The sequence below is a fragment of the Convolutriloba macropyga genome, chromosome 7, assembly GCF_964194025.1.
Source record: "Convolutriloba macropyga chromosome 7, txConMacr16.3, whole genome shotgun sequence".
NCBI classification, from domain to species: Eukaryota; Metazoa; Xenacoelomorpha; order Acoela; family Convolutidae; genus Convolutriloba; species Convolutriloba macropyga.
The window spans coordinates 18734666-18761957 of NC_134474.1; the positions used below are offsets into that span (position 1 = coordinate 18734666).

The following is a 27292-nucleotide window of genomic DNA, read 5'->3' on the forward strand; positions in this document are numbered from 1 at the left end:
GTAAAATATATTTTGATTTGCTAGCACAGTTTTAACTTGTTGGACAATAAATCTAAGGAAAAGGAATGACATTGGGTAGTACTTTTCACTGAAATTCTTGTTATGGTTAAACGCAATGTCAACCATATGGCGTGGTTTGTTTGAGAGTTTAATTTTTTCATGAAACAGTTCTAAAGTGAGAATAGCGGGAACAGCGTTTCTGGAAGTTCTTCTTTGTATTTACAAATGGTGAAATTCCAAAAATGTCTGTTTTTCAAAACTCTTGTCCAAATATCTCAGATTGCTAAATGTCAAAAAAAATGCAAGTATACACAACTAAAGCTTCAAAGTCTTTCCGCTTATCAAAAACACATCCAAAAAACTCCTGCACAACTAACTAAATGTTCGCCGTTCATCTATGTCCTAGATGTACATTTTGTCCCAGATGTATATTTTGTGAAGATGGCTTTCATATTGCTCCTCTACATTTAATTTTTAGGTTCAGTTTCCTTTCCTTTGGTTTTGTTCATTTTGTTAGAATTTTCCAAAAAAAATTTTTTAGATAATTTTCATTTTCACAGTTTTGCTAAAAAAAATTATTCATTTTCTTCGGATTTTCTAACTTCTTTAATTTTAATTCTGTGATTTCAAAAAAAAATTAAATGTGAAAAAAGTAAAAAATAGATTTTGCAAATTTTACTTAAAATTTTTTCAAAACAAAAAGAGTAATATCCTTTAAAAAAGTTGAATAAAAACTTTTTTTGAAACTTGCATTAACACTACCAAAAATTCAAAATGAGTAAATCATTTAAAACTTTATAAACTTTGAAAATATGGTAGATAACCCGTGAGGAAAACAAAACAATATTTAATCTGAGCCGGCTGAGAAGAAGAATCGTTGTAGATTAAACAAAGTGATTTTGTAAGTAAATATCTTGGTTAAAGTCTGTTAAAAATGGACCGAAGTTATTGAGGGATATGTGAGGAAACTACTGCTAAAGTGAAAAAGATGTGGTTACCTATTCATGGTAACTGATCCCTCTTTACAAAATTCAATTGAAAAACAGTTTGATACATATTATGATATTTTTCGAATTTTTAGCAAGTTAGAACATCTAAAACATGTTGGCACGTTTTAGAACTGAAATATACACTGTTGAAGTATGATAAATACTATGAGATACAATTTTGGAAATTTTTGTCTGGAAATTTAGGACCCTAGTCATCATATTGGATTGCTTGCATTGTTTAGGCATAGGCTCTCACTTGCATTTTCAAATTCCAAGTAAAATATATTTTGATTTGCTAGCACAGTTTTAACTTGTTGGACAATAAATCTAAGGAAAAGGAATGACATTGGGTAGTACTTTTCACTGAAATTCTTGTTATGGTTAAACGCAATGTCAACCATATGGCGTGGTTTGTTTGAGAGTTTAATTTTTTCATGAAACAGTTCTAAAGTGAGAGTAGCGGGAACAGCGTTTTTGGAAGTTCTTCTTTGTATTACAAATGGCGAACTTCCAAATATGTCTGTTTTTAGAAACTATCGTCCAAATATTTCAGACTGCTAATTGTCAAGTAAAAATGCAAGTTTACACAAATAAACCTTCAAAGTTATGCTAAGCAGGGTCCTTCATACAATACGGAGGAGATGAAAAAATTAATAATTGTCTGAGATTGATCTTTGGAAGGAGTCAATTTTTGCCAACAGACTGCAAAAACTAAGTTTGAATGACTTTTCAAGAATTCACAACAGTAAATGTAGTTCTACTGAAATCATTTGACTCAACATCATATCAAAAAAAATAGCGTTGTGAAATTGTTCATTGATTAAGTAATTTTAGCAGAGAGTGAAAAAAAGAGCAACGTTCATAGCAAATTTTTTTTCCTATAGTTCATAATTGTTCAATAACCCTTAACAGTGCTCGCTCTGTTGGAGAATTAATCAGATTAGAAGTCTTTGGAAACATAACGATCAGTTTTCAAATGAATTTTCTGTGGGTTATTCTAGTGAATTTGTTGGAACGTTTTGATACTCATTGGAGCGCTGAGTATGGTCAAAAATCTGAATTTTAACAAAATAATTTCAGCTTATTGTGGGACGTGAACTCAAATGCAGTTTAGCTCGCTTATTTTTAAAGTGTTCAATAAAATCTCGATTGTAGAAAAAGAAGGCAATTTGACTTAGAGCACTAAAAAAGAATTGTTTTCAGCTGCTTTCTGTTATATGACATACAAGTTTTGGAAATTATAATTGTTCAGTTTTGGGAAAGTTAATGGTTCGGAGCTGCAATTTATCAGAAACTCTCCAAGATTTCATTGTTCCAAAAATTTCATTTTTTGATCGAGAAGGAGAGTAAAAGTGGAAAATACACATCAGAAAATGGTTCAACTGTGGCCAAACAGGGTAATATAAAAACAATCAAACTTTCAATGATAAACGCTCAAGATTCTTTGTCTTTGCTCGTGAATGTTATCTGTCGCCTTAGTTTGTCTAAATTGGTTGAGAAATAAGTGTCTATGCTTTTGACAGCCGTGATTTTTTGACAAAATCTTGCGGATTTGTTTGACATCATTCAGAGAGTTCAACACTCCTGGTTTAATGGTAAAAAAATAGTTATTTTTCTCATCATTGTGAAATGTCACCAATCCTACTTTGATGCTATAAAAGAAACCTGGATATGATTTAATTAATCCTGTGATCCAACAAATTCATTTTTGTCCTGAAAAACTAAAATTAGTCATAGAGATCAATGCAATATCTGGATAAAGTTGTATGGAAGTCTGGAAGCAAATCTAGGATTAAATAAATAATTTTTGATTGTTTTTTGTGACCACTATTTGCAAAAAATTGAAACTTTCTGAAAACATTTTCTTCAATTACTTGGTCTAGTGTTTGTTCTTTTTTACTCTGCTAACTTGATTTCTTAGCGTTGAGTTTGCAACGTGTTGTACTGCTTTCCTAATCAAATGGTGGCTAGGAAAATCTGCACAACTTTCATGAATAGCTGATATAATTACATCTAAGTTTTTTTGCTGCACGTAAGTCATATGTTTGTTTTGAAAATGAGCTATGCTAACAAATAACCCAAGCAATGCTTGTCAGCCGCGCCCCTATGCCAAAAACTTGTTCGAAAATAAATTAGATAGTGAAGGTCAAATAAAGTTTAACAAAAATGATCTCTAATTTTTACCAATTAATGGTCATAAATAAATTGAAGTAATTATTTTGCGAATAAATAAATATGAGCGTTGTGAAAATTTTATTATTTCCGAAATGTTTCATCTGCTGATGATAACCGTAGTTTATATTGTAGTTTTCTTTGATTGACTTTAGTGAAAAAAACACCTACAAACGCTTTCAGATCTTTGATGTACTTTATGGTGTTGTTTTTTTTTGAGACAACGATAAATTTTGTTTTCGAGTGTTTGTATAGCCCTCTCGCCGAAAAGTTTTTTTCTTACTGTAAGTGTGATAATGATTCATTCTCAAATCCTCCCAAAGCGTCCAAAAAACTCTTTTGTTTGGTCAAGTCAGCTTCCTGGGGAAGTTAGTTTCCATTCAACACACTTCAGTTCACACTTATTTTATGAATTCTGCCTCGTCCCGCTGTCAAAATTTTACTTGCTGAGAACAACAGAAAATTTAGACACCGACGAGTAGAAACTTGATAGTTCACTTCAGTTGTAATATATTGACCTTTTTTGTGGAATCTCAACGTCTTTCCCCGGTACAAAATCAGCAACTTTTTTCACAACTCAGCTTTTTTGTTACATTGTTAATGGATCCGAAAATTGCTGCCACTGTGTGGGAAATAAAGTTAAGATTAAAAACACTCTCATCGAAACAGTTGTAAATGGTCTCAAATCAAACGTAAAACGTTCATATGGAATTTGTGTTGCGCTACCAGACCACTGCTTTGGTTTTTTTCCAAAACCAAGCTGACATTCTATTTTATCGGTCTTCCATACAAGTTTAGGTGATTTAAAGAAAACAATTTGAGCGGTCTGTAGCTCTCAATTAGGACTAATGTTGTTTCTGAGGGTTATATTATGTTTGAAGTACACTCAACTTAGGCTCCAGTGTCTGCCAAACGTTAGAATCGCGTTGAATTCTAAAAGTTGGTAAATGTTACTTTTTATATAGTGGAAAATCTGTGCAAATTTTGAGCCATTCGCTGATAAGCTATATAAGTTTAATCTAAGTCAACACCCGGATTGATTTCTATGCTTTCAATTGATAGAGAGCATCAAACTACAGGAACATCTTTTGAGATGTTTCTTTAAAAAAAATCGATCAAACGATCAAGCGAGGGTTAAGAAACGTTCATTCGAACACAAATATAATGAAAACAGTTCTTTCTCATCTGGCGTGAGCGGCAGGATAAATCAAAATGCGTTCATTGAAAAATATCATTTAGTTCATCTTAGGTTATGGGATTAGCAACTAAACAAAACCAACAACAACAAAACACAAACAAGATAGTTCGTCTTTCACTTGTTTTTCAAAAATGAGGTTCCTAATCGAAAAAAATTAGTAATATCAACGACACATCAAAATATTGAAAAATAGCTGATATTGCGTCGAAAAAATGTCCAAGGTGTATGTTCTTGATTTTTAATATTAAATAGAAAGTAAGTCAGTTGCGTGATTAAGATGATCTGTCATTAGAGTGCAACTGATTCTCATTTATTCTTTCTTAAAAAAGATTAAAGCTTTGATTATTTGGAATCTTGATCATATCTTCCAACTAACAACAATATGGAAAATTTTCGATGGACCGAATTAAACAAAATCATTCTTGAGCAAAACGCTACTATGTAACAGTATTCGGACGGATGTTCTGATTTCTAGTGAGATAACTTTTGGCGTAATGACCAGTTTCACATAAATGAAAAATGTTTGATCAAAATAAGAGTTCTCTACTCATGAATCCTCAGCGCTTATGAGTTGAGTCCATCCAACGGGGCCTCTTAGCCGCGTTCCCTAGATCTGACACCAACATAAACGTCAATTACGTTGTTAAATTATGAATCAATTTCTTTATCCTTTTTGTTTTTTACGTCTCTCAGCAATGAGAGATTAAGATGATCTGTCATTAGAGTGCAACTGATTCTCATTTGTTCTTTCTTAAAAAAGATTAAAGCTTTGATTATTTGGAATCTTGATCATATCTTCCAACTAACAACAATATGGAAAACTTTCGATGGACCGAAATAAACAAAATCATTCTTGAGCAAAACGCTACTATGTAACAGTATTCGGACGGATGTTCTGATTTCTAGTGAGATAACTTTTGGCGTAATGACCAGTTTCACATAAATGGAAAATGCTTGATCAAAATAAAAGTTCTCTACTCATGAATCCTCAGCGCTTATGAGTCCATCCAACGGGGCTTCTTAGCGGCGTTCCCTAGATCTGACACCAACATAAACGTCAATTACGTTGTTAAGTTATGAATCAATTTCTTTATCCTTTTTGTTTTTTACGTCTCTCAGCAATGAGAGATTAAGATGATCTGTCATTAGAGTGCAACTGATTCTCATTTGTTCTTTCTTAAAAAAGATTAAAGCTTTGATTAGTTGGAATCGTGATGATATCCTCACAAAAAGCAACAATATGGAAAAGTTTGGATGGGTCGAAATAAACAAAATCATTTTTGAGCAAAACGCTACAATGTAACAGTATTGGAACGGATGTTCAGATTTCTGGTGAGATAAAATTTGGCGTAATGAACAGTTTCACATAAATGAAAAATGTTTGCTCAAAATAAGAGTTCTCTACTTTTGAATCCTCAGCGCTTATGAGTCCATCCAATGGGCCTTCTTAGCCGCGTTCCCTAGATCTAACACCAACATAAACGTCAATTACGTTGTTAAGTTATGAATCAATTTCGCTTCTTTTTTGGTTCTATACGTCGCTCAGCAATGCAATGTTTTCATCCGCCACTGTGTCGTATCTGAAACTCTTCATTTCTGGCCAACAACAATTTTGGTCCGGAGCATCCACTTGGATCGTCTTGTTAAAACGTTCTGGTCAGACACATTTTTTTATCGAACATTAAATTATCATTTCCCAGAACGCAGCCAACTTAATTTCCTTCTCTTCTTCGTTGTTTGGGACACTGTCTCGTCAACCAGCAACTGCGTAGTGCCTTCTTTAGAATGAGACTTTGGTGTTACTGTCGACGTCTCAGGTAATTTAAAAATTAGACAGTCTGAAACAAAAATTAGATTATTGTTTTGAAATTATATCGAATTTTGTATATTTTTTCTCGACAAAAAAACGTAGTTTTTAAAATTATGAGAAAACAGAAACAAAATAAAATATCTTTGCTGATTTTAGTGGGCAAATCTTTTGCTATAACGCTTTGTGAAATCAGGAGTCAGGCTAGTATTTTTTGTTATCCTAGTCCAATCCGCTATTGCCATAGTCTAGTGCAATCCACCTCAAAGATAACTGATGCTAATATTGTTTCGTTTATATTTCTTTGCTCCACTGTTTGGAGCACAATCAAAATATGAAAGGATGAAATGAAAAAAATTCTGAAAAGGAAGAAAAATACCTATGTGTATTATGGAATGTTTTCCGTTTGTGCCCCCCCACAACTTTTTGCTCCCCAGGTATAGGGCACGTGCCATTACATAGTAACTGATTATGTAAAAAATATGGCACAAGCGTTTTAGGGTACAAATAAGATGCGCCCACTAAGCTGGGGGGTGGTGAGCACAAACGGAAAAGATCTGTAATGTATAACGGAAGCAAAACACAAAATGGGAAGAGAAAATTTTAGAGTCTCAAGCCCTTCCAAAACTAGATCTGAGTTTAACTGCTACGTTGATTTTAAGCTATGTGAATTTAGAATGTGAAGTGTGGTGACGTCTTAACAAATAGACGTACCAAAATGTAGAATTTTAAACGAATGTGATTGGTGGAGAAAATTAAAACACTGTACTGTGTTTATCTCAGATTTACTCAGAATTATAATTCTGGCAGATGCTGTACGTATAAACGTTCATGTCTCCACAAAGCATTTGCTGTTGGACATATCAGAAAACGCGAGATTTTCTCTTTGTGCCCCTCCCAGTTGAGTGGGCGCAGTGAACGCAAAGTAAGCCGACATAAAAGCAAGCCAAAAGTTATAGCAAGCCACATGTAATAAATTTGTAATCTACCAGAAATAATACATTGTTAGCCGTTACAATCAACACTGCGCGTAGTATTGTAGTGCATAATGTATTCCAATGCACCAAATAAACAAAAATACATCAAACCACAGGAACTTCTTTTGAGATGTTTCTTTAAAAAAAGTCGATGAAACGATCAAGCGAGGGTTAAGAAACCTTCATTCGAACACAAATATAATGAAAACAGTTCTTTCTCATCTGGCGTGAGCGGCAGGATAAATCAAAATGCGTTCATTGAAAAATATCATTTAGTTCATCTTAGGTTATGGGATTAGCAACTAAACAAAACCAACAACAACAAAACACAAACAAGATAGTTCGTCTTTCACTTGTTTTTCAAAAATGAGGTTCCTAATCGAAAAAAATTAGTAATATCAACGACACATCAAAATATTTAAAAATAGCTGATATTGCGTCGAAAAAATGTCCAAGGTGTATGTTCTTGATTTTTAATATTAAATAGAAAGTAAGTCAGTTGCGTGATTAAGATGATCTGTCATTAGAGTGCAACTGATTCTCATTTGTTCTTTCTTAAAAAAGATTAAAGCTTTGATTAGTTGGAATCGTGATGATATCCTCACAAAAAGCAACAATATGGAAAAGTTTGGATGGGTCGAAATAAACAAAATCATTTTTGAGCAAAACGCTACAATGTAACAGTATTGGAACGGATGTTCAGATTTCTGGTGAGATAAAATTTGGCGTAATGAACAGTTTCACATAAATGAAAAATGTTTGCTCAAAATAAGAGTTCTCTACTTTTGAATCCTCAGCGCTTATGAGTCCATCCAATGGGCCTTCTTAGCCGTGTTCCCTAGATCTAACACCAACATAAACGTCAATTACGTTGTTAAGTTATGAATCAATTTCGCTTCTTTTTTGGTTCTATACGTCGCTCAGCAATGCAATGTTTTCATCCGCCACTGTGTCGTATCTGAAACTCTTCATTTCTGGCCAACAAAAATTTTGGTCCTGAGCATCCTTGGATCGTCTTGATAAAACGTTCTGGTCAGACACATTTTTTTATCGAACAACAACTTATCATTTCCCAGAACGCAGCCAACTTAATTTTCTTCTCCTCTTCGTTGTTTGGAACACTGTCTCGACAACCAGCAACTGCGTAATGCCTTCTTTGGAAGAAACTTTGGTGTTACTGTGTCAACGTCAGGTAGTTTGTCAAAAAACGTCACTCCGAGACCAAAAGCATCAGAAGCAGGCGAAAAATAAATTGGCCAGCGACGTTTTTACGAAAGATTTTCAGGTGCGTTCAGTTCCATTATGTTTTGATTGATTCATCTGTGATGCCAGTTCAAAATAGCAGGATAGGAGGATTAATTTATCTTCGTTAATAACATTGAAAATATCTTTACAATGAAGACTGGTTCAGAAACAATGAAGACTGCAGCAAACAATTAACTTTGCAGCCCATAGGATATTCTACAAGACTTTGTTTAATCAACGAAAATTAATTGTACATCAAGACAATAGTTAAAACGTTTGTATTTTTGTCTTCATTACGAAATTTCAAGGATGTTTTCACTATAATCAGTAATGTCACTTGGGAGAATATTCAGCCAAGAAAATATTATCTTGCTCCTTAGACAAGATCATCTTCAGACTATGGTCCAGCCTGTAGTGCGCTCGAACCGACCCTGTAATTTCGGTCTGGGAACACACGGGTGTGCGCTCGACTGGGTCTGATCATAAACCAATTTGTGTCTGGACCTCAACCTGGGTACTGGAGTGCAAAAATTTGTTTGAGAAGGAGCTTTTTGATGAAATGATTGAATTTCTTTATTTTCCAAACTTTTTAGATAGGAGGAAAAACAAGCTTAAAAAGTGGATAGTCTGAAAAATAAGATTATTGTTTTTGAATTTATATCGAATGTTTTTTATTTTTTTCTCGAAAAAAACCGTAGTTTTTAATATTACGAGAAAACAAACAAAATAAAATACCTTTGCTGTTTTTAGTGGGCAAATCTTTTGCTGTAACGCTTTGTGAAATCAGGCTATTATTTTTCTTTATCTTAGTCCAATCCGCTATAGCAATATTCTAGTGCAATCCACCTCAAAGGATAACAGATGCTAATATTGTTTGCTTTATATTTCTTTGCTCTACTGTTTGGAGCACAATCAAAATATGAAAGGTTGAATTGAAAAATGCTGAAAAGGAAGAAAAACACCAATGTGTATTATGGAATGTTTTCCGTTTGTGACCCCCACTACTTTATGCTCCCCCAGAGCACGTGCCATTACATAATAACTTATTATGTAAAAATATGGCACGTGCGTCTGAGGGTACAAATAATATGCGCCCACTAAGCTGGCGGTTGGTGGGCACAAACGGAAAAGATCCGTAATGTATAACGGAAGCAAAACACAAAATGGGAAGAGAAAATTTCAGAGTCTCAAGCCATTCCAAAACTAGATTTGAATTTATCTGCTAGGTTGATTTTAAGCTATGTGAATTTAGAATGTGAAGAGTGGCGACGTCTTAACAAATAGACGTACCAAAATGTAGAATTTTCAACGAATGTGATTGTTTGAGAAATTTAAAACACTGTACTGTTAAGTGTTCAATTAGCCTAACTTGGACATAGCCTAAAGCTAGATTATAGTTTTGTCATACATTTTTTGGCACTCAACTTTGGTTTTTGCATAGGCAACTTTTGTGTCATTTGCGAAAAAACAAATTTCCATCATCCAAATTGCAATCCATGACGTTTTCGGTGAGTGACTTTTCCTTCATCATCAATAACAATTTTTGACAATGAATTACGAAAAACAATGTCTTTTCTTCGGTCATAGAACCCTCTCTGTCTTGAAACAATTTCCATCATTTACCTTTTCAGTATCAAAAGTTTTTCTGTCAAAGATCGTTTTCCGAAACCCTTTATTGAACGACTAATTGGCCAATGATTTTTTCGACACTATTCTCCTGGTTAATTGAAACACGGATTACTGTCTTTTTCATAAATTGTGCTAACACGCTTTTTCGCAAAGCTTTTTTCGGTAGATGACACGACCTCTTAGCAACATTTTGTGTCAATGACCTTTTGGCAAAACTTTTCGGTCAATGACCTTTTTGCAACATTTTTGGGTCAATGATCTTTTAGAAACATTAATCGGTTAATGACTCTAAAGCACACTTTTTCGGTCATTAACCCCAATTAGGCAACTGCTTAACCGTGCTCTTCGGCAGTAGTACTGTTAAAACATGCTCATCAGTGATGCCTCTGAAACATGCCGCCTCATGTGTTCACGCGATTAATATATAGATTGTCTCACCCCCACCCATTTTAAGGCAAATGGGGCAGGTACACGTGATGCTGTTTTATGTGGTGCTTGGGAGGCTCAAGTTTCATGGGAGGCAATAGTTGGTTTAGACCGGAACCCGGTAGCTTAGCTAGAGTGATTACATATGGTGGCGGTAAAATTTAAATTAAAATTTGTAAAACGTAAAACATTCAGTTCAATAGCAAATCAGTTTAAATGTCAGAAGACCAAAACAAACTCATTTCTCAGATGGCTTGATCTTAACACAAACAGCCAATGCTCTCCGTGACCTTGGCAACAAGTCACGACTGTAGTTTCGGTCAGTGGTCGTGAAAAACCAGCCATGTTCCAGTCTTAGAGCAGTCTTCATGTCCTCAATCTTCTTGTTCAAGCGGGGCAGAACAAAAACTGTCTGGTGGAAAACCTCGTCGATTTTGTCATTCACTTCCAAAAGTTCCTCAATCTTCAGCTCCATCCTATCCATGGAGTCTTGCCTTGGATCTTTCGAAATATCTAATTCTGGCAGGTGCTGTACGTATAAATTGACGTATGTTCATGTTTCCACAAAGCATTTGCTGCTGGACATATCAGAAAACGCGATATTTTCCCTTTGTGCCCCTCCCAGTTGAGTGGGCGCGGTGCACGCAAAGTAAGCCGAAGTAAAAGTATACCGACATAAAAGCAAGCCGAAAGTTATGTAAGAGTTATGTAATCTCTCAGAAATAATACATTTTTAACCATTACAATCAACACTGCGCATAGTATCATAGTACATAATGTATTCCAATGCACCGAAGAAACAAAAATAAGTAAATTTTTAGACATCTACTGGGTACGGTCCTCAGCGGACAGCTGTCCATGGCCATGCTTCTCATCCGCTGTCGGATGTAATCCGGAAACCGCGGGTTGGTTATCGCTGCCAAGCCGCGAAGCGCGCACACCGCCCCCCCCCCCCAGTGGCCACTTAAAATACGGGTATCCCAAAATTTTTCGGCTGACGTGACCTGATTCGGCTTGCTTGCCTATCGGCTTGCGTGACCGCCACGAGTGGGCTCATAATATTTGCATCCCCCAGAAGCACATGCCATTACATGTCGATTTACTATGTAATTGCACCTGATCTCTGGGGGCGCATAACGTTCTGGGAGGGCACGGAAAGGATCAAGAGGAGAGGACGTTTATTATAGCGTCTCATAAAACAACTAAAAAAAGCCTAAAAACAAAACTCTTCAAAATCAACTGCCATGGGTTCCTCAGAGAGTACCTCACCTTCAGAGTACACGGATTGAGGTTGGACTATCAGGACCAATGACGTAAAAGCGTGTGCTTATTATTGCCTTTCATGTTTAACAAAAATGTCTTCTGAAAGTATTTGTGTGAAGTTTTTTTAGACTTAGTTTTTTGGATCTTTTCCATTTGCCCCTCGCCCCAGTGTGTTATATACACCCCAGTTAAAGAGAACTTGGCAATCTAACATTGCTGAATTATTGCACGTGGTTCTGGGTAGTGCAAATATGCACAATAAGCGGGGAGACAAAACGGAATATATCCTATTTGTGTTCAGCGCAGATGTATTTGTGATCAACGTTACATTTTTAGGTTAGCGCAGATGTATATGCAAAACTTAGGACTGCATGGATCAATAATATTTGCACTATAGTGTTATACGTTCAACATTCACCTGAACTAGCAGGTCCGTAAAGGCTATCTGAATGCATCTTAACTTGAAACTTTAACTATTGATATTCCGTTGAAAACTTATTCGTGATAACTGGTGTACATGCAAAAGTTTCGATGAATTTTTTTGCAAAACTACTTTGGACACACTAAAAAAGTTTTATGCGAGTTAAGAGTAATAGACGTTCTCACAGAGCATTAAAAATCAAAACAGATAAAATGAGGTATAAAGAGGGAGAGAAAGAGATATCGATATCAGCAGAAATATATAATGAGTGGAGAGCAAATAGGATTAAAAGTACGAAAAAACCAAAAAGACAGAACAAAAGAAGGTTGAAAGCAGTGAAGGAACTCAGAAAAAAACAAGAGTCTGGGAGAAAGCAAACGGGAGCCAAATGAGAATTAACGAGAAAAGAACGAAAAATCGAAATTAGCGAAAGAGGAAAGAACAGAAAGAATATAATGCAACAGAAACCATAATAACATCAGGAACCCACCCCAAAAAAACAATAGGACATAAAAATCTGAATCAAAACCAGACAAATAAAAAAAGTTAGCAAAAAGCCCAGAAAAGAAAAAGACAGAAATGAGGAAAAAGGAAAGTGATCGAGAGAAAGAACTCAAAAAAACCGAAACCGATAGAATGAAGGCAAATGGGACAGAAAAAAGATGGAAGCCTCAATCATGAGAGAGAGAAAGTACAAGATCAGCGAGATAGTGAGCAGGCGCAAAAACGAAAGCAAAAATTTGAGTTCAAAAATATTACAGTTAGAGAACATTTGAAGAGCAACAAAACAGAAGATCAAACAACAGAAAAAAGAAAGATAGATGAAGGAACTGAAGAGATGGAGAGACACTACAGTTCAAAAGAAGAGAAAACAGATGATCCTGGGTGAGACAATGAATTCTGGTTCTCATAAAAAGGATGAATGTGCTAGTGACAACACGGTGGATGTGCTCAAGACAATAAATGTGCTCAAAAGTAATCGTTGGCAAGCCTTTGCGAATGCTTTTAAAGTTAAGGTGCCTGCTAATGCCACCAACAAAATTTTCTTCGAAAAAATTAAAGAAGGTAGATTATAATTTTATCATGTTTTGTATGCAATAACTTTTTAAAAACAACCCTTAATGTAAACAAGTCTTCTACTGGGTGCAAAAAAATTTGTAATTATTCAAGACCTCAGTTTTGTCATACATTTTTTGGCACTCACTTTGGTTTTTGCATAGGCAACTTTTGTGTCATTTGCGAAAAAACAAATTTCCATCATCCAAATTGCAATCCATGACGTTTTCGGTGAGTGACTTTTCCTTCATCATCAATAACAATTTTTGACAATGAATTACGAAAAACAATGTCTTTTCTTCGGTCATAGAACCCTCTCTGTCTTGAAACAATTTCCATCATTTACCTTTTCAGTATCAAAAGTTTTTCTGTCAAAGATCGTTTTCCGAAACCCTTTATTGAACGACTAATTGGCCAATGATTTTTTCGACACTATTCTCCTGGTTAATTGAAACACGGATTACTGTCTTTTTCATAAATTGTGCTAACACGCTTTTTCGCAAAGCTTTTTTCGGTAGATGACACAACCTCTTAGCAACATTTTGTGTCAATGACCTTTTGGCAAAACTTTTCGGTCAATGACCTTTTTGCAACATTTTTGGGTCAATGATCTTTTAGAAACATTAATCGGTTAATGACTCTAAAGCACACTTTTTCGGTCATTAACCCCAATTAGGCAACTGCTTAACCGTGCTCTTCGGCAGTAGTACTGTTAAAACATGCTCATCAGTGATGCCTCTGAAACATGCCGCCTTATGTGTTCACGCGATTAATATATAGATTGTTGTCTCACCCCCACCCATTTTAAGGCAAATGGGGCAGGTACACGTGATGCTGTTTTATGTGGTGCTTGGGAGGCTCAAGTTTCATGGGAGGCAATAGTTGGTTTAGACCGGAACCCGGTAGCTTAGCTAGAGTGATTACATATGGTGGCGGTAAAATTTAAATTAAAATTTGTAAAACGTAAAACATTCAGTTCAATAGCAAATCAGTTTAAATGTCAGAAGACCAAAACAAACTCATTTCTCAGATGGCTTGATCTTAACACAAACAGCCAATGCTCTCCGTGACCTTGGCAACAAGTCACGACTGTAGTTTCGGTCAGTGGTCGTGAAAAACCAGCCATGTTCCAGTCTTAGAGCAGTCTTCATATGTCCTCAATCTTCTTGTTCAAGCGGGGCAGAACAAAAACTGTCTGGTGGAAAACCTCGTCGATTTTGTCATTCACTTCCAAAAGTTCCTCAATCTTCAGCTCCATCCTATCCATGGAGTCTTGCCTTGGATCTTTCGAAATATCTAATTCTGGCAGGTGCTGTACGTATAAATTGACGTATGTTCATGTTTCCACAAAGCATTTGCTGCTGGACATATCAGAAAACGCGATATTTTCCCTTTGTGCCCCTCCCAGTTGAGTGGGCGCGGTGCACGCAAAGTAAGCCGAAGTAAAAGTATACCGACATAAAAGCAAGCCGAAAGTTATGTAAGAGTTATGTAATCTCTCAGAAATAATACATTTTTAACCATTACAATCAACACTGCGCATAGTATCATAGTACATAATGTATTCCAATGCACCGAAGAAACAAAAATAAGTAAATTTTTAGACATCTACTGGGTTCGGTCCTCAGCGGACAGCTGTCCATGGCCATGCTTCTCATCCGCTGTCGGATGTAATCCGGAAACCGCGGGTTGGTTATCGCTGCCAAGCCGCGAAGCGCGCACACCGCCCCCCCCCCAGTGGCCAGTTAAAATACGGGTATCCCAAAATTTTTCGGCTGACGTGACCTGATTCGGCTTGCTTGCCTATCGGCTTGCGTGACCGCCACGAGTGGGCTCATAATATTTGCATCCCCCAGAAGCACATGCCATTACATGTCGATTTACTATGTAATTGCACCTGATCTCTGGGGGCGCATAACGTTCTGGGAGGGCACGGAAAGGATCCAGAGGAGAGGACGTTTATTATAGCGTCTCATAAAACAACTAAAAAAAGCCTAAAAACAAAACTCTTCAAAATCAACTGCCATGGGTTCCTCAGAGAGTACCTCACCTTCAGAGTACACGGATTGAGGTTGGACTATCAGGACCAATGACGTAAAAGCGTGTGCTTATTATTGCCTTTCATGTTTAACAAAAATGTCTTCTGAAAGTATTTGTGTGAAGTTTTTTTAGACTTAGTTTTTTGGATCTTTTCCATTTGCCCCTCGCCCCAGTGTGTTATATACACCCCAGTTAAAGAGAACTTGGCAATCTAACATTGCTGAATTATTGCACGTGGTTCTGGGTAGTGCAAATATGCACAATAAGCGGGGAGACAAAACAGAATATATCCTATTTGTGTTCAGCGCAGATGTATTTGTGATCAACGTTACATTTTTAGGTTAGCGCAGATGTATATGCAAAACTTAGGACTGCATGGATCAATAATATTTGCACTATAGTGTTATACGTTCAACATTCACCTGAACTAGCAGGTCCGTAAAGGCTATCTGAATGCATCTTAACTTGAAACTTTAACTATTGATATTCCGTTGAAAACTTATTCGTGATAACTGGTGTACATGCAAAAGTTTCGATGAATTTTTTTGCAAAACTACTTTGGACACACTAAAAAAGTTTTATGCGAGTTAAGAGTAATAGACGTTCTCACAGAGCATTAAAAATCAAAACAGATAAAATGAGGTATAAAGAGGGAGAGAAAGAGATATCGATATCAGCAGAAATATATAATGAGTGGAGAGCAAATAGGATTAAAAGTACGAAAAAACCAAAAAGACAGAACAAAAGAAGGTTGAAAGCAGTGAAGGAACTCAGAAAAAAACAAGAGTCTGGGAGAAAGCAAACGGGAGCCAAATGAGAATTAACGAGAAAAGAACGAAAAATCGAAATTAGCGAAAGAGGAAAGAACAGAAAGAATATAATGCAACAGAAACCATAATAACATCAGGAACCCACCCCAAAAAAACAATAGGACATAAAAATCTGAATCAAAACCAGACAAATAAAAAAAGTTAGCAAAAAGCCCAGAAAAGAAAAAGACAGAAATGAGGAAAAAGGAAAGTGATCGAGAGAAAGAACTCAAAAAAACCGAAACCGATAGAATGAAGGCAAATGGGACAGAAAAAAGATGGAAGCCTCAATCATGAGAGAGAGAAAGTACAAGATCAGCGAGATAGTGAGCAGGCGCAAAAACGAAAGCAAAAATTTGAGTTCAAAAATATTACAGTTAGAGAACATTTGAAGAGCAACAAAACAGAAGATCAAACAACAGAAAAAAGAAAGATAGATGAAGGAACTGAAGAGATGGAGAGACACTACAGTTCAAAAGAAGAGAAAACAGATGATCCTGGGTGAGACAATGAATTCTGGTTCTCATAAAAAGGATGAATGTGCTAGTGACAACACGGTGGATGTGCTCAAGACAATAAATGTGCTCAAAAGTAATCGTTGGCAAGCCTTTGCGAATGCTTTTAAAGTTAAGGTGCCTGCTAATGCCACCAACAAAATTTTCTTCGAAAAAATTAAAGAAGGTAGATTATAATTTTATCATGTTTTGTATGCAATAACTTTTTAAAAACAACCCTTAATGTAAACAAGTCTTCTACTGGGTGCAAAAAAATTTGTAATTATTCAAGACCTCAGTTTTGTCATACATTTTTTGGCACTCACTTTGGTTTTTGCATAGGCAACTTTTGTGTCATTTGCGAAAAAACAAATTTCCATCATCCAAATTGCAATCCATGACGTTTTCGGTGAGTGACTTTTCCTTCATCATCAATAACAATTTTTGACAATGAATTACGAAAAACAATGTCTTTTCTTCGGTCATAGAACCCTCTCTGTCTTGAAACAATTTCCATCATTTACCTTTTCAGTATCAAAAGTTTTTCTGTCAAAGATCGTTTTCCGAAACCCTTTATTGAACGACTAATTGGCCAATGATTTTTTCGACACTATTCTCCTGGTTAATTGAAACACGGATTACTGTCTTTTTCATAAATTGTGCTAACACGCTTTTTTGCAAAGCTTTTTTCGGTAGATGACACGACCTCTTAGCAACATTTTGTGTCAATGACCTTTTGGCAAAACTTTTCGGTCAATGACCTTTTTGCAACATTTTTGGGTCAATGATCTTTTAGAAACATTAATCGGTTAATGACTCTAAAGCACACTTTTTCGGTCATTAACCCCAATTAGGCAACTGCTTAACCGTGCTCTTCGGCAGTAGTACTGTTAAAACATGCTCATCAGTGATGCCTCTGAAACATGCCGCCTTATGTGTTCACGCGATTAATATATAGATTGTTGTCTCACCCCCACCCATTTTAAGGCAAATGGGGCAGGTACACGTGATGCTGTTTTATGTGGTGCTTGGGAGGCTCAAGTTTCATGGGAGGCAATAGTTGGTTTAGACCGGAACCCGGTAGCTTAGCTAGAGTGATTACATATGGTGGCGGTAAAATTTAAATTAAAATTTGTAAAACGTAAAACATTCAGTTCAATAGCAAATCAGTTTAAATGTCAGAAGACCAAAACAAACTCATTTCTCAGATGGCTTGATCTTAACACAAACAGCCAATGCTCTCCGTGACCTTGGCAACAAGTCACGACTGTAGTTTCGGTCAGTGGTCGTGAAAAACCAACCATGTTCCAGTCTTAGAGCAGTCTTCATGTCCTCAATCTTCTTGTTCAAGCGGGGCAGAACAAAAACTGTCTGGTGGAAAACCTCGTCGATTTTGTCATTCACTTCCAAAAGTTCCTCAATCTTCAGCTCCATCCTATCCATGGAGTCTTGCCTTGGATCTTTCGAAATATCTAATTCTGGCAGGTGCTGTACGTATAAATTGACGTATGTTCATGTTTCCACAAAGCATTTGCTGCTGGACATATCAGAAAACGCGATATTTTCCCTTTGTGCCCCTCCCAGTTGAGTGGGCGCGGTGCACGCAAAGTAAGCCGAAGTAAAAGTATACCGACATAAAAGCAAGCCGAAAGTTATGTAAGAGTTATGTAATCTCTCAGAAATAATACATTTTTAACCATTACAATCAACACTGCGCATAGTATCATAGTACATAATGTATTCCAATGCACCGAAGAAACAAAAATAAGTAAATTTTTAGACATCTACTGGGTACGGTCCTCAGCGGACAGCTGTCCATGGCCATGCTTCTCATCCGCTGTCGGATGTAATCCGGAAACCGCGGGTTGGTTATCGCTGCCAAGCCGCGAAGCGCGCACACTGCCCCCCCCCCCAGTGGCCACTTAAAATACGGGTATCCCAAAATTTTTCGGCTGACGTGACCTGATTCGGCTTGCTTGCCTATCGGCTTGCGTGACCGCCACGAGTGGGCTCATAATATTTGCATCCCCCAGAAGCACATGCCATTACATGTCGATTTACTATGTAATTGCACCTGATCTCTGGGGGCGCATAACGTTCTGGGAGGGCACGGAAAGGATCAAGAGGAGAGGACGTTTATTATAGCGTCTCATAAAACAACTAAAAAAAGCCTAAAAACAAAACTCTTCAAAATCAACTGCCATGGGTTCCTCAGAGAGTACCTCACCTTCAGAGTACAAGGATTGATTACAAAAATGTCTTTTGAAAGTATTTGTGTGAAGTTTTTTTAGACTTAGTTTTTTGGATCTTTTCCATTTGCCCCTCGCCCCAGTGTGTTATATACACCCCAGTTAAAGAGAACTTGGCAATCTAACATTGCTGAATTATTGCACGTGGTTCTGGGTAGTGCAAATATGCACAATAAGCGGGGAGACAAAACGGAATATATCCTGTTTGTGTTCAGCGCAGATTTATATGTGATCAGCGTTACATTTTTAGGTTAGCGCAGATGTATATGCAAAGCTTAGGACTGCATGGATCAATAATATTTGCACTATAGTGTTATACGTTCAACATTCACCTGAACTAGCAGGTCCGTAGAGGCTATCTGAATGCATCTTAACTTGAAACTTTAACTATTGATATTCCGTTGAAAACTTATTCGTGATAACTGGTGTACATGCAAAAGTTTCGATGAATTTTTTTGCAAAACTACTTTGGACACACTAAAAAAGTTTTATGCGAGTTAAGAGTAATAGACGTTCTCACAGAGCATTAAAAATCAAAACAGATAAAATGAGGTATAAAGAGGGAGAGAAAGAGATATCGATATCAGCAGAAATATATAATGAGTGGAGAGCAAATAGGATTAAAAATACGAAAAAACCAAAAAGACAGAACAAAAGAAGGTTGAAAGCAGTGAAGGAACTCAAAAAAAACAAGAGTCTGGGAGAAAGCAAACGGGAGCCAAATGAGAATTAGCGAGAAAAGAACGAAAAATCGAAATTAGCGAAAGAGGAAAGAACAGAAAGAATATAATGCAACAGAAACCATAATAACATCAGGAACCCACCCCAAAAAAACAATAGGACATAAAAATCTGAATCAAAACCAGACAAATAAAAAAAGTTAGCAAAAAGCCCAGAAAAGAAAAAGACAGAAATGAGGAAAAAGGAAAGTGATCGAGAGAAAGAACTCAAAAAAACCGAAACCGATAGAATGAAGGCAAATGGGACAGAAAAAAGATGGAAGCCTCAATCATGAGAGAGAGAAAGTACAAGATCAGCGAGATAGTGAGCAGGCGCAAAAACGAAAGCAAAAATTTGAGTTCAAAAATATTACAGTTAGAGAACATTTGAAGAGCAACAAAACAGAAGATCAAACAACAGAAAAAAGAAAGATAGAGGAAGGAACTGAAGAGATGGAGAGACACTACAGTTCAAAAGAAGAGAAAACAGATGATCCTGGGTGAGACAATGAATTCTGGTTCTCATAAAAAGGATGAATGTGCTAGTGACAACACGGTGGATGTGCCCAAGACAATAAATGTGCTCAAAAGTAATCGTTGGCAAGCCTTTGCGAATGCTTTTAAAGTTAAGGTGCCTGCTAATGCCACCAACAAAATTTTCTTCGAAAAAATTAAAGGTAGATTATAATTTTATCATGTTTTGTATGCAATAACTTATTAAAAACAACCCTTAATGTAAACAAGTCTTCTACTGGGTGCAAAAAAATTTGTAATTATTCAAGACCTCAGTTTTGTCATACATTTTTTGGCACTCACTTTGGTTTTTGCATAGGCAACTTTTGTGTCATTTGCGAAAAAACAAATTTCCATCATCCAAATTGCAATCCATGACGTTTTCGGTGAGTGACTTTTCCTTCATCATCAATAACAATTTTTGACAATGAATTACGAAAAACAATGTCTTTTCTTCGGTCATAGAACCCTCTCTGTCTTGAAACAATTTCCATCATTTACCTTTTCAGTATCAAAAGTTTTTCTGTCAAAGATCGTTTTCCGAAACCCTTTATTGAACGACTAATTGGCCAATGATTTTTTCGACACTATTCTCCTGGTTAATTGAAACACGGATTACTGTCTTTTTCATAAATTGTGCTAACACGCTTTTTCGCAAAGCTTTTTTCGGTAGATGACACGACCTCTTAGCAACATTTTGTGTCAATGACCTTTTGGCAAAACTTTTCGGTCAATGACCTTTTTGCAACATTTTTGGGTCAATGACCTTTTAGAAACATTAATCGGTTAATGACTCTAAAGCACACTTTTTCGGTCATTAACCCCAATTAGGCAACTGCTTAACCGTGCTCTTCGGCAGTAGTACTGTTAAAACATGCTCATCAGTGATGCCTCTGAAACATGCCGCCTCATGTGTTCACGCGATTAATATATAGATTGTCTCACCCCCACCCATTTTAAGGCAAATGGGGCAGGTACACGTGATGCTGTTTTATGTGGTGCTTGGGAGGCTCAAGTTTCATGGGAGGCAATAGTTGGTTTAGACCGGAACCCGGTAGCTTAGCTAGAGTGATTACATATGGTGGCGGTAAAATTTAAATTAAAATTTGTAAAACATAAAACATTCAGTTCAATAGCAAATCAGTTTAAATGTCAGAAGACCAAAACAAACTCATTTCTCAGATGGCTTGATCTTAACACAAACAGCCAATGCTCTCCGTGACCTTGGCAACAAGTCACGACTGTAGTTTCGGTCAGTGGTCGTGAAAAACCAGCCATGTTCCAGTCTTAGAGCAGTCTTCATGTCCTCAATCTTCTTGTTCAAGCGTGGCAGAACAAAAACTGTCTGGTGGAAAACCTCGTCGATTTTGTCATTCACTTCCAAAAGTTCCTCAATCTTCAGCTCCATCCGATCCATGGAGTCTTGCCTTGGATCTTTCGAAATATCCCCGCCGGACGACATTACTTCCTCGACCATTTGACAACGAAAGTCGCCGATTACCTGTAAATTGAGCAGGTTCTTGGATCTGACCCGTCTCAATCGTTTCTCCTCGCGTTCAAGATCCCGAGTTACTTCAATGAACTCCTTCAGGTCCTCGGCCAGTTGCGAGCGTACATTCTCCCAGTGGCTTGCAACCTGCGTCACCTCGATCTTGCACATGCCAGCATATCTAAACCCGAATAAAACTTTTATAAGCAGGAAACTTGGGGTTCCTTTACATTATTTATTGGCGTTTCTATATTATTTCCTTACTAACCCCAACCCCTGTCATTCTACCGACTTTTACCCAACTGATTAAAGACACATACCGTTCAGCCTTCAGCCTTGCGAAGTTAGGGTCCTCCGCAAACACGCCATCCTCGTTGACCCGCTCTGTAGCATGGAGTCGCCGCATGACGAGCCTTCGAGGGGCGCTTTTACCTCGCTTGCTGTTACTGACAGAAGCAATAACACTGGTCCTGCGTCTCTTGTGACCAACTGCCACAGAGCTTGCTCGTTCACGCCACATTACCTCGGTGCGAATCGCCCTGAGGGATTCCGAATCATCACTTTCTGGGTATCGTGGCAAATCGGCCTTCCGCTTTACTGCAGGGAACACGAATACATTGGGAACGTTATTTCCGTTGGATTTACTCATCTTCCTAGCTTAGTTCAACTAGTTTACCTGTTTTGGGATTAGTTATGTGTATAAATCAATACAATACAATTACAACGCGATCAAGGGATTTTATCAATCGGAGCGAATATGAAGTTAGATTTTACCGCTTTTTTTACCATATTTTGCGAAGTTGCGGTTCTGGTGGTTGACGATTCTTTGATGTTCATTTTGGGGTTGTGAGTTCTGAGTCAGATGTTAGAAAGCAGAAGTCAAGTTCAGGTGTCATTGATCACAGAATAAATTATTGAAATCCCTCTTTTCTTTTCCATTCTAAGCACTTGCAATTGAATAGAATATAAGGCCTTACCCATTATAGTCCCCAATACAAAATTGTCCCCAATATGTTTACGGTAACGGGGGTGGGCTATAATGGGAAAGACCCAAAATACCGAACGGCGTTTCTGGGATCTTTTCCGTTTGTGACCCCCAAACGTAGTGGGTGCATATTTGGGGTCTTTCCCATTATAGCCCCCCATGAAAATATAGCCCCCCCCCCCATTATGGTATATTTACCATGATGGGGGGGGGGCTATAGGTTATCTGACCACTAAGCTGGGGGGGGGGGGTGGGCTATAATGGGAAAGACCCCATATTTGCACCCCAAGCGCACGTGCCATAATTCTATTGGTGTATTATGTTTTGGCACGTGTTCTCTAACTAGGGGCGCATAACTAACTGGAAGGGGGCACAAACAGAAAAGATCCCGTTCCTGAATGTAGGATTGAAAAACTCAGTTTACAGCGAGTACAGTGTGGGTATTTGTTTTGAAGCGTAATGAACAACTGTGCGTTGTACCCCCCCCCCCCCCATTGCCGAACCTCCGCTATCATTTCGAACTAACACCTTGCAGCGACAATTAATTCATGGCCAAAAATGCTGCAGTGGCATAATAACTGTATCGTATAGAGGGGCGTCAAAAGATTAACAAAAATGGGAGCAATGAATACTTTGATCTTTCAAAAAGTTATTCCCATTAAGTTACAACGCCATCGAACGTTTCAAAGGTCAGAGTTCACAATTAAAACATGCAGAAAACCACACTTGGATGTTCATTTGCATGCCGAGAATTTTCGAACTCTTGCATGCATTGCAATTTTATAGAACTTGATTAACTATAGTCAGTCCAGTTTTTGTAAAAATTCAACGAAAGGAAACGTTCGAAAAACTCGAGGCATGCAAATGAGCATCGTTTTGCAAATTTGTCTGGATCTTTTGTCCCCCCCCCCTGCGTTGCTTATACCCCCATTACAAATTTATGCCGTAATATAGCACGTTACTATGTCACAAAATAGCACGTGGTCCTGGGGGGGGGGTAAAAATATAAGTCGACTAAGCTGGGGTGGGGGGGGGGGGGGCAAAACAATAGATCACATTTTTTTAATGGAAGGTTAATGCATCCCAACTTCTTACTTAATTCTAACTCCACCATGTTTAAGCTCCAATCTTCACATTTTAACGGTCCTTAAAAGCGCAGCCAAGCGTAAAGTTTGCTTTTTGAGATGTGCTATATCGCCATGTTTGTGCTCCTAACTCGCTGATTTTTGCGCTCATAGCAATTCGCATACAGTTGCAACGCAAGCGAACGCTTAAAAAGCTCGGGCTTGTAAAGGGGCAGTGTTTTGCTAGATATCTGAACGTTTTAAATTTGAACTTTGACTTTTGAAACAATCGATAGCGGGCTGACTAAGGAACATGCCGCATAGCAAAAACAAACGCGCCAAATTGCCACTAACCAAAATTTTGCTGATTAGAAGGGCAATAGAGGAAAGCAATAGCTATCGATAGCGTGAAGGATAACACCAATGCATGAAAAGTGAGGGGAAGTGGTTCGTGTCCAATTAGGGGCGCAAAAAAGCGTAACTTCCTGGAGTGCAACTTTGGTGAAATCACTTACCAAAACACTGCTGATTGAGAATTAATAAAATCACAGACAAATGCAGTAGGCATCGGTATCGCAAGGATAAGACATGGCTGTTAAGCGATGGTATGGGTTCTCAGTTCGCACCCAATTTAGTTCTGAAAGTGCTTATTCAGCTCTAGACCCAAAAGTGAGTTAGTCATCTTTCATCCGCTATTATCTTCATTCAGTTATCTCTTCAATTCCTTGGCTTTCTGCTTTACATGTGTTTAATCAACCAATTCTATTAATTTAAGTTGCACTTGAGCGCGATGGTTAACAGGGCTTCTATCGTCACATGTTAACTTTCCTTACAGCTGTAGCCGAGCGTAAGACGTGCGCTTTGAGAAGCGCTATACCGCTATTTTTAGGCTCCTAGTCTTTACATGTGTTTTTGCTCATAAAGCGTGTCGCATATGTAGGCATGCCCATAAAGCCATTGATCATAATTTTGCTGATGTAGAAAGTGCAAAAGACAAAACGCAATACGCATTCGTAGCGCAGGGAATGAGACCTATGACTCTTAAGGGAGGGGCATCGGGTCATGATCAAGTTAGTGCCAAACAAAGCTTAATTTTGATTGGCCTACTAAAAATAGTAATAGCTGTTTTTCCTACTCCTTTGTTTCCTTTCCTCCTCTTTCTCTTTCTATCTTTTTTATTTTTCTGTTATAGCGCTATGTCGCTATGAATAAAGCTTTGGTTTAAAGTTTTTCAAAAATGCAGCGTTGTACATGCATCTTGAGACGGGCTATGCAACCATTTAGAATCTCATCCGCACAAGTCTTACCGTTCCGGAACCAAGCGACACAGTAAAGTCAAAAATGTTGAACAAAAGGTTGCTGCTACATAGGGTAATAGACGCAAACAATAGGGATTGGTGGCGTAACTGGTAGGAGTATTGGCATTCAAATGAGGGGACTGGGTTCGAACCCGGGTTGGAGAGAAGCAATTCCTAATTTATTTTCAGATTTCTTTTCTGTTAAGTAGTTTTCTCGCAATGTTTTTGCGGGCCTGTTGGTAATGTTGCAACGCTATGGCCCATTTCAAGGATCCAATTTTAAATTAAAAAATTGTATAGTCTGTCCCATAAAGTTGAAATAAGCGAACGTTCGAAAAACGCCAAAAACGTGAAACTGAGCATCAATGTGCTCATTTGAAGGTCAACGTTTTCTCCATGCAGTTTTCATTCATCAATTTTTTCGACATGTTTTAATTTTGAACTTTGACCGTTGAACTCGAATCCGTGGCTTTGAAACGTTTGCTTATTCCAACTTTATGGGACACGCTATAAATGCCATTAAACTGCAACGCAAGCGAACGTTCGAAAAACAGGCAAACAACAAGTGTTCATCTCTGCACTGCATGTTTTAAATTTGACCTTTGAAACGTTCGATAACGTTGCAACTTTATAGGACTAAAGAGATCAGCACTTTGTTGTTCATTTGCCTGTCAGGAGGTATTCGGACGTTCACTTGCTTTGCACTTTTATTGGAATAACTACAGTAGGTCCCATAAAGTTGCAACGCAAGCGAACGTTCGAAAAACTCGAGGCATGCAAACGACCATCTTTTGGCCAGATATCTGCATGTTTTAAATTTGACCTTCGATCTTGAAACGTTCGATAGCGTTGCAACTTTATGGGACTGACTATATATAAAGTATAGCGTGTCCCATAAAGTTGAATTAAGCGAACGTTTCAAAAGCCCCAGGTTAGAGTTCAAAGGTCAAAGTTCAAATTTAAAACATGTAGAAAAAAAATTGATGATTGAAACATTAATGGAGAAAACGTTGACATTCAAATGAGCACATTGATGGTCAATTGCGCGTTTTTGGTGTTTTCGAACGTTCGCTTATTTCAATTTTATGGGCAGACTATAGTTAGTCCCATAAATCTGCAACGCAAGTGAACGTTTGAAACGCTTGTGACATGCAAAAAAGTCTCCATAGCTTAAATTTTGAGCTTTCACCTTTGAAACTTTCGATAGCGTTGCAACGTTACGGGACTAACTATAGTAAGTCCCATAAAGTTGCAACGCAAGCGAACGTTCGAAAAGTTAGGGGAATGCAAATGGACAGTGTTCTGCTAGATATCTCCATGTTTTAAATTTGAACTTTGACCTTTGAAACGTTCGATAGCATTGTAACTTTATGGGACTGACTATATATCTAGTCTGTTTCATGAAGTTGAAACAATCGAACGTTCGAAAAACTCAAAAACATGCACCTGAGCATCAACTTGGTCATTTGAATGTCGAAGCTTTCTCCATCAATCTGCATTGCATCATTTTTCTGGATGTTTTAAATTTGAACTTCGACCTTTGAACTATTTGTTGTGGCTTTTGCACCGTTCTCTTAATTCAACTTTGTGGGACGCGCAATAAATGCATCGAATATGAAGCAAAACGCTTGATGCAATAGCCAGTCCGATAAAATTGCAACGCTAGTTTCATCAAACGTTTCAAAGGTCAAATTTCAAATTTAAAGCTCTCAGAGATCAGCATTCCGCTGTTAATTTACATGTCGAGATTTTTTCGAACGTTCGTTTTCGTTGCAACTTTATGGGACTTAATATAAAGTACTGAAAGGCAATTGAGCAATTTCATCACAAACGTTCGCTCGCGTTATGTTTCAGACGAATCTTCAGCTCTGTTAAATTAGCGCCACCGTTTATAGATGAAAAAAATAGAGGAGGGTAATAAAAAACAATGAGGATCAGAAACAGAGGAGATTTGTTATTTTGGCATGTCTGCTTTGAATTAAGCATGCTGATTGCTTGTCCCAAATTTGTAAAAGCACTTAATTTTTATTAATAGCAATTAGCACTGTTTACAAAAAAAAATTGGATTGCGATTCAATTCAATGAGGTATAGATAGTGTTGCAATCATATTCATCTTTCTCAAGTCGTGATTTGAGCCTTATATCTATAGAGTTTAAATATATTTGCCGTTTGTATTAGCGTATATTTCAAGGTGCTAGGACAATAGATCGAAAGACAACAGATCGAAAGCGAAAATTGGGACAATAGATCGAAAATTAATTTATTCAAGTTGAGTATTGGCCAATCAGATTTGAGCGCTCAATTATTATACAGCATATAACATGTTCTGTTGTGATATTTTGTTCGGTTGTGATATATTCATATCAAGTCCAATGGGCCGCTAAGGCATGGCCATGGCTCGCGAGGCATGGCCAAAATGTGGTAATTATATTGCAGCTCACAAATAAT

The 27292-nt window shown here is 37.4% G+C and overlaps 6 protein-coding genes across 7 annotated transcripts in view; 2 read left to right on the top strand and 4 right to left on the bottom strand.

Annotated features, from left to right (window-relative positions):
* The window catches only part of LOC142342672 (failed axon connections homolog), a 548023-nt gene that overhangs the window by 342590 nt on the left and 178141 nt on the right, over nt 1-27292 (bottom strand). The window lies entirely within an intron of this gene.
* LOC142342673 (failed axon connections homolog) overlaps nt 1-27292 on the bottom strand; it is a 546280-nt gene that overhangs the window by 340847 nt on the left and 178141 nt on the right. The window lies entirely within an intron of this gene.
* LOC142342670 (cleavage stimulation factor subunit 1-like) overlaps nt 1-27292 on the top strand; it is a 518885-nt gene that overhangs the window by 337845 nt on the left and 153748 nt on the right. The gene's annotated exons all lie outside the window — the stretch shown is intronic.
* Nucleotides 1-27292, top strand: part of LOC142342671 (RNA-binding protein Musashi homolog 1-like) — a 452119-nt gene that overhangs the window by 337845 nt on the left and 86982 nt on the right. The window lies entirely within an intron of this gene.
* The window catches only part of LOC142342666 (putative transporter YutK), a 280988-nt gene that overhangs the window by 75560 nt on the left and 178136 nt on the right, over nt 1-27292 (bottom strand). The window lies entirely within an intron of this gene.
* LOC142342663 (uncharacterized) lies at nt 21087-22300 on the bottom strand. The gene is made up of 2 exons (XM_075394123.1): nt 21817-22300; nt 21087-21677 (listed from the first exon to the last, which is right to left on the bottom strand). Exons 1-2 carry the CDS (start codon nt 22143-22145, stop codon nt 21179-21181), a joined length of 828 nt encoding a protein of 275 aa, XP_075250238.1. The 5' UTR covers nt 22146-22300; the 3' UTR covers nt 21087-21178.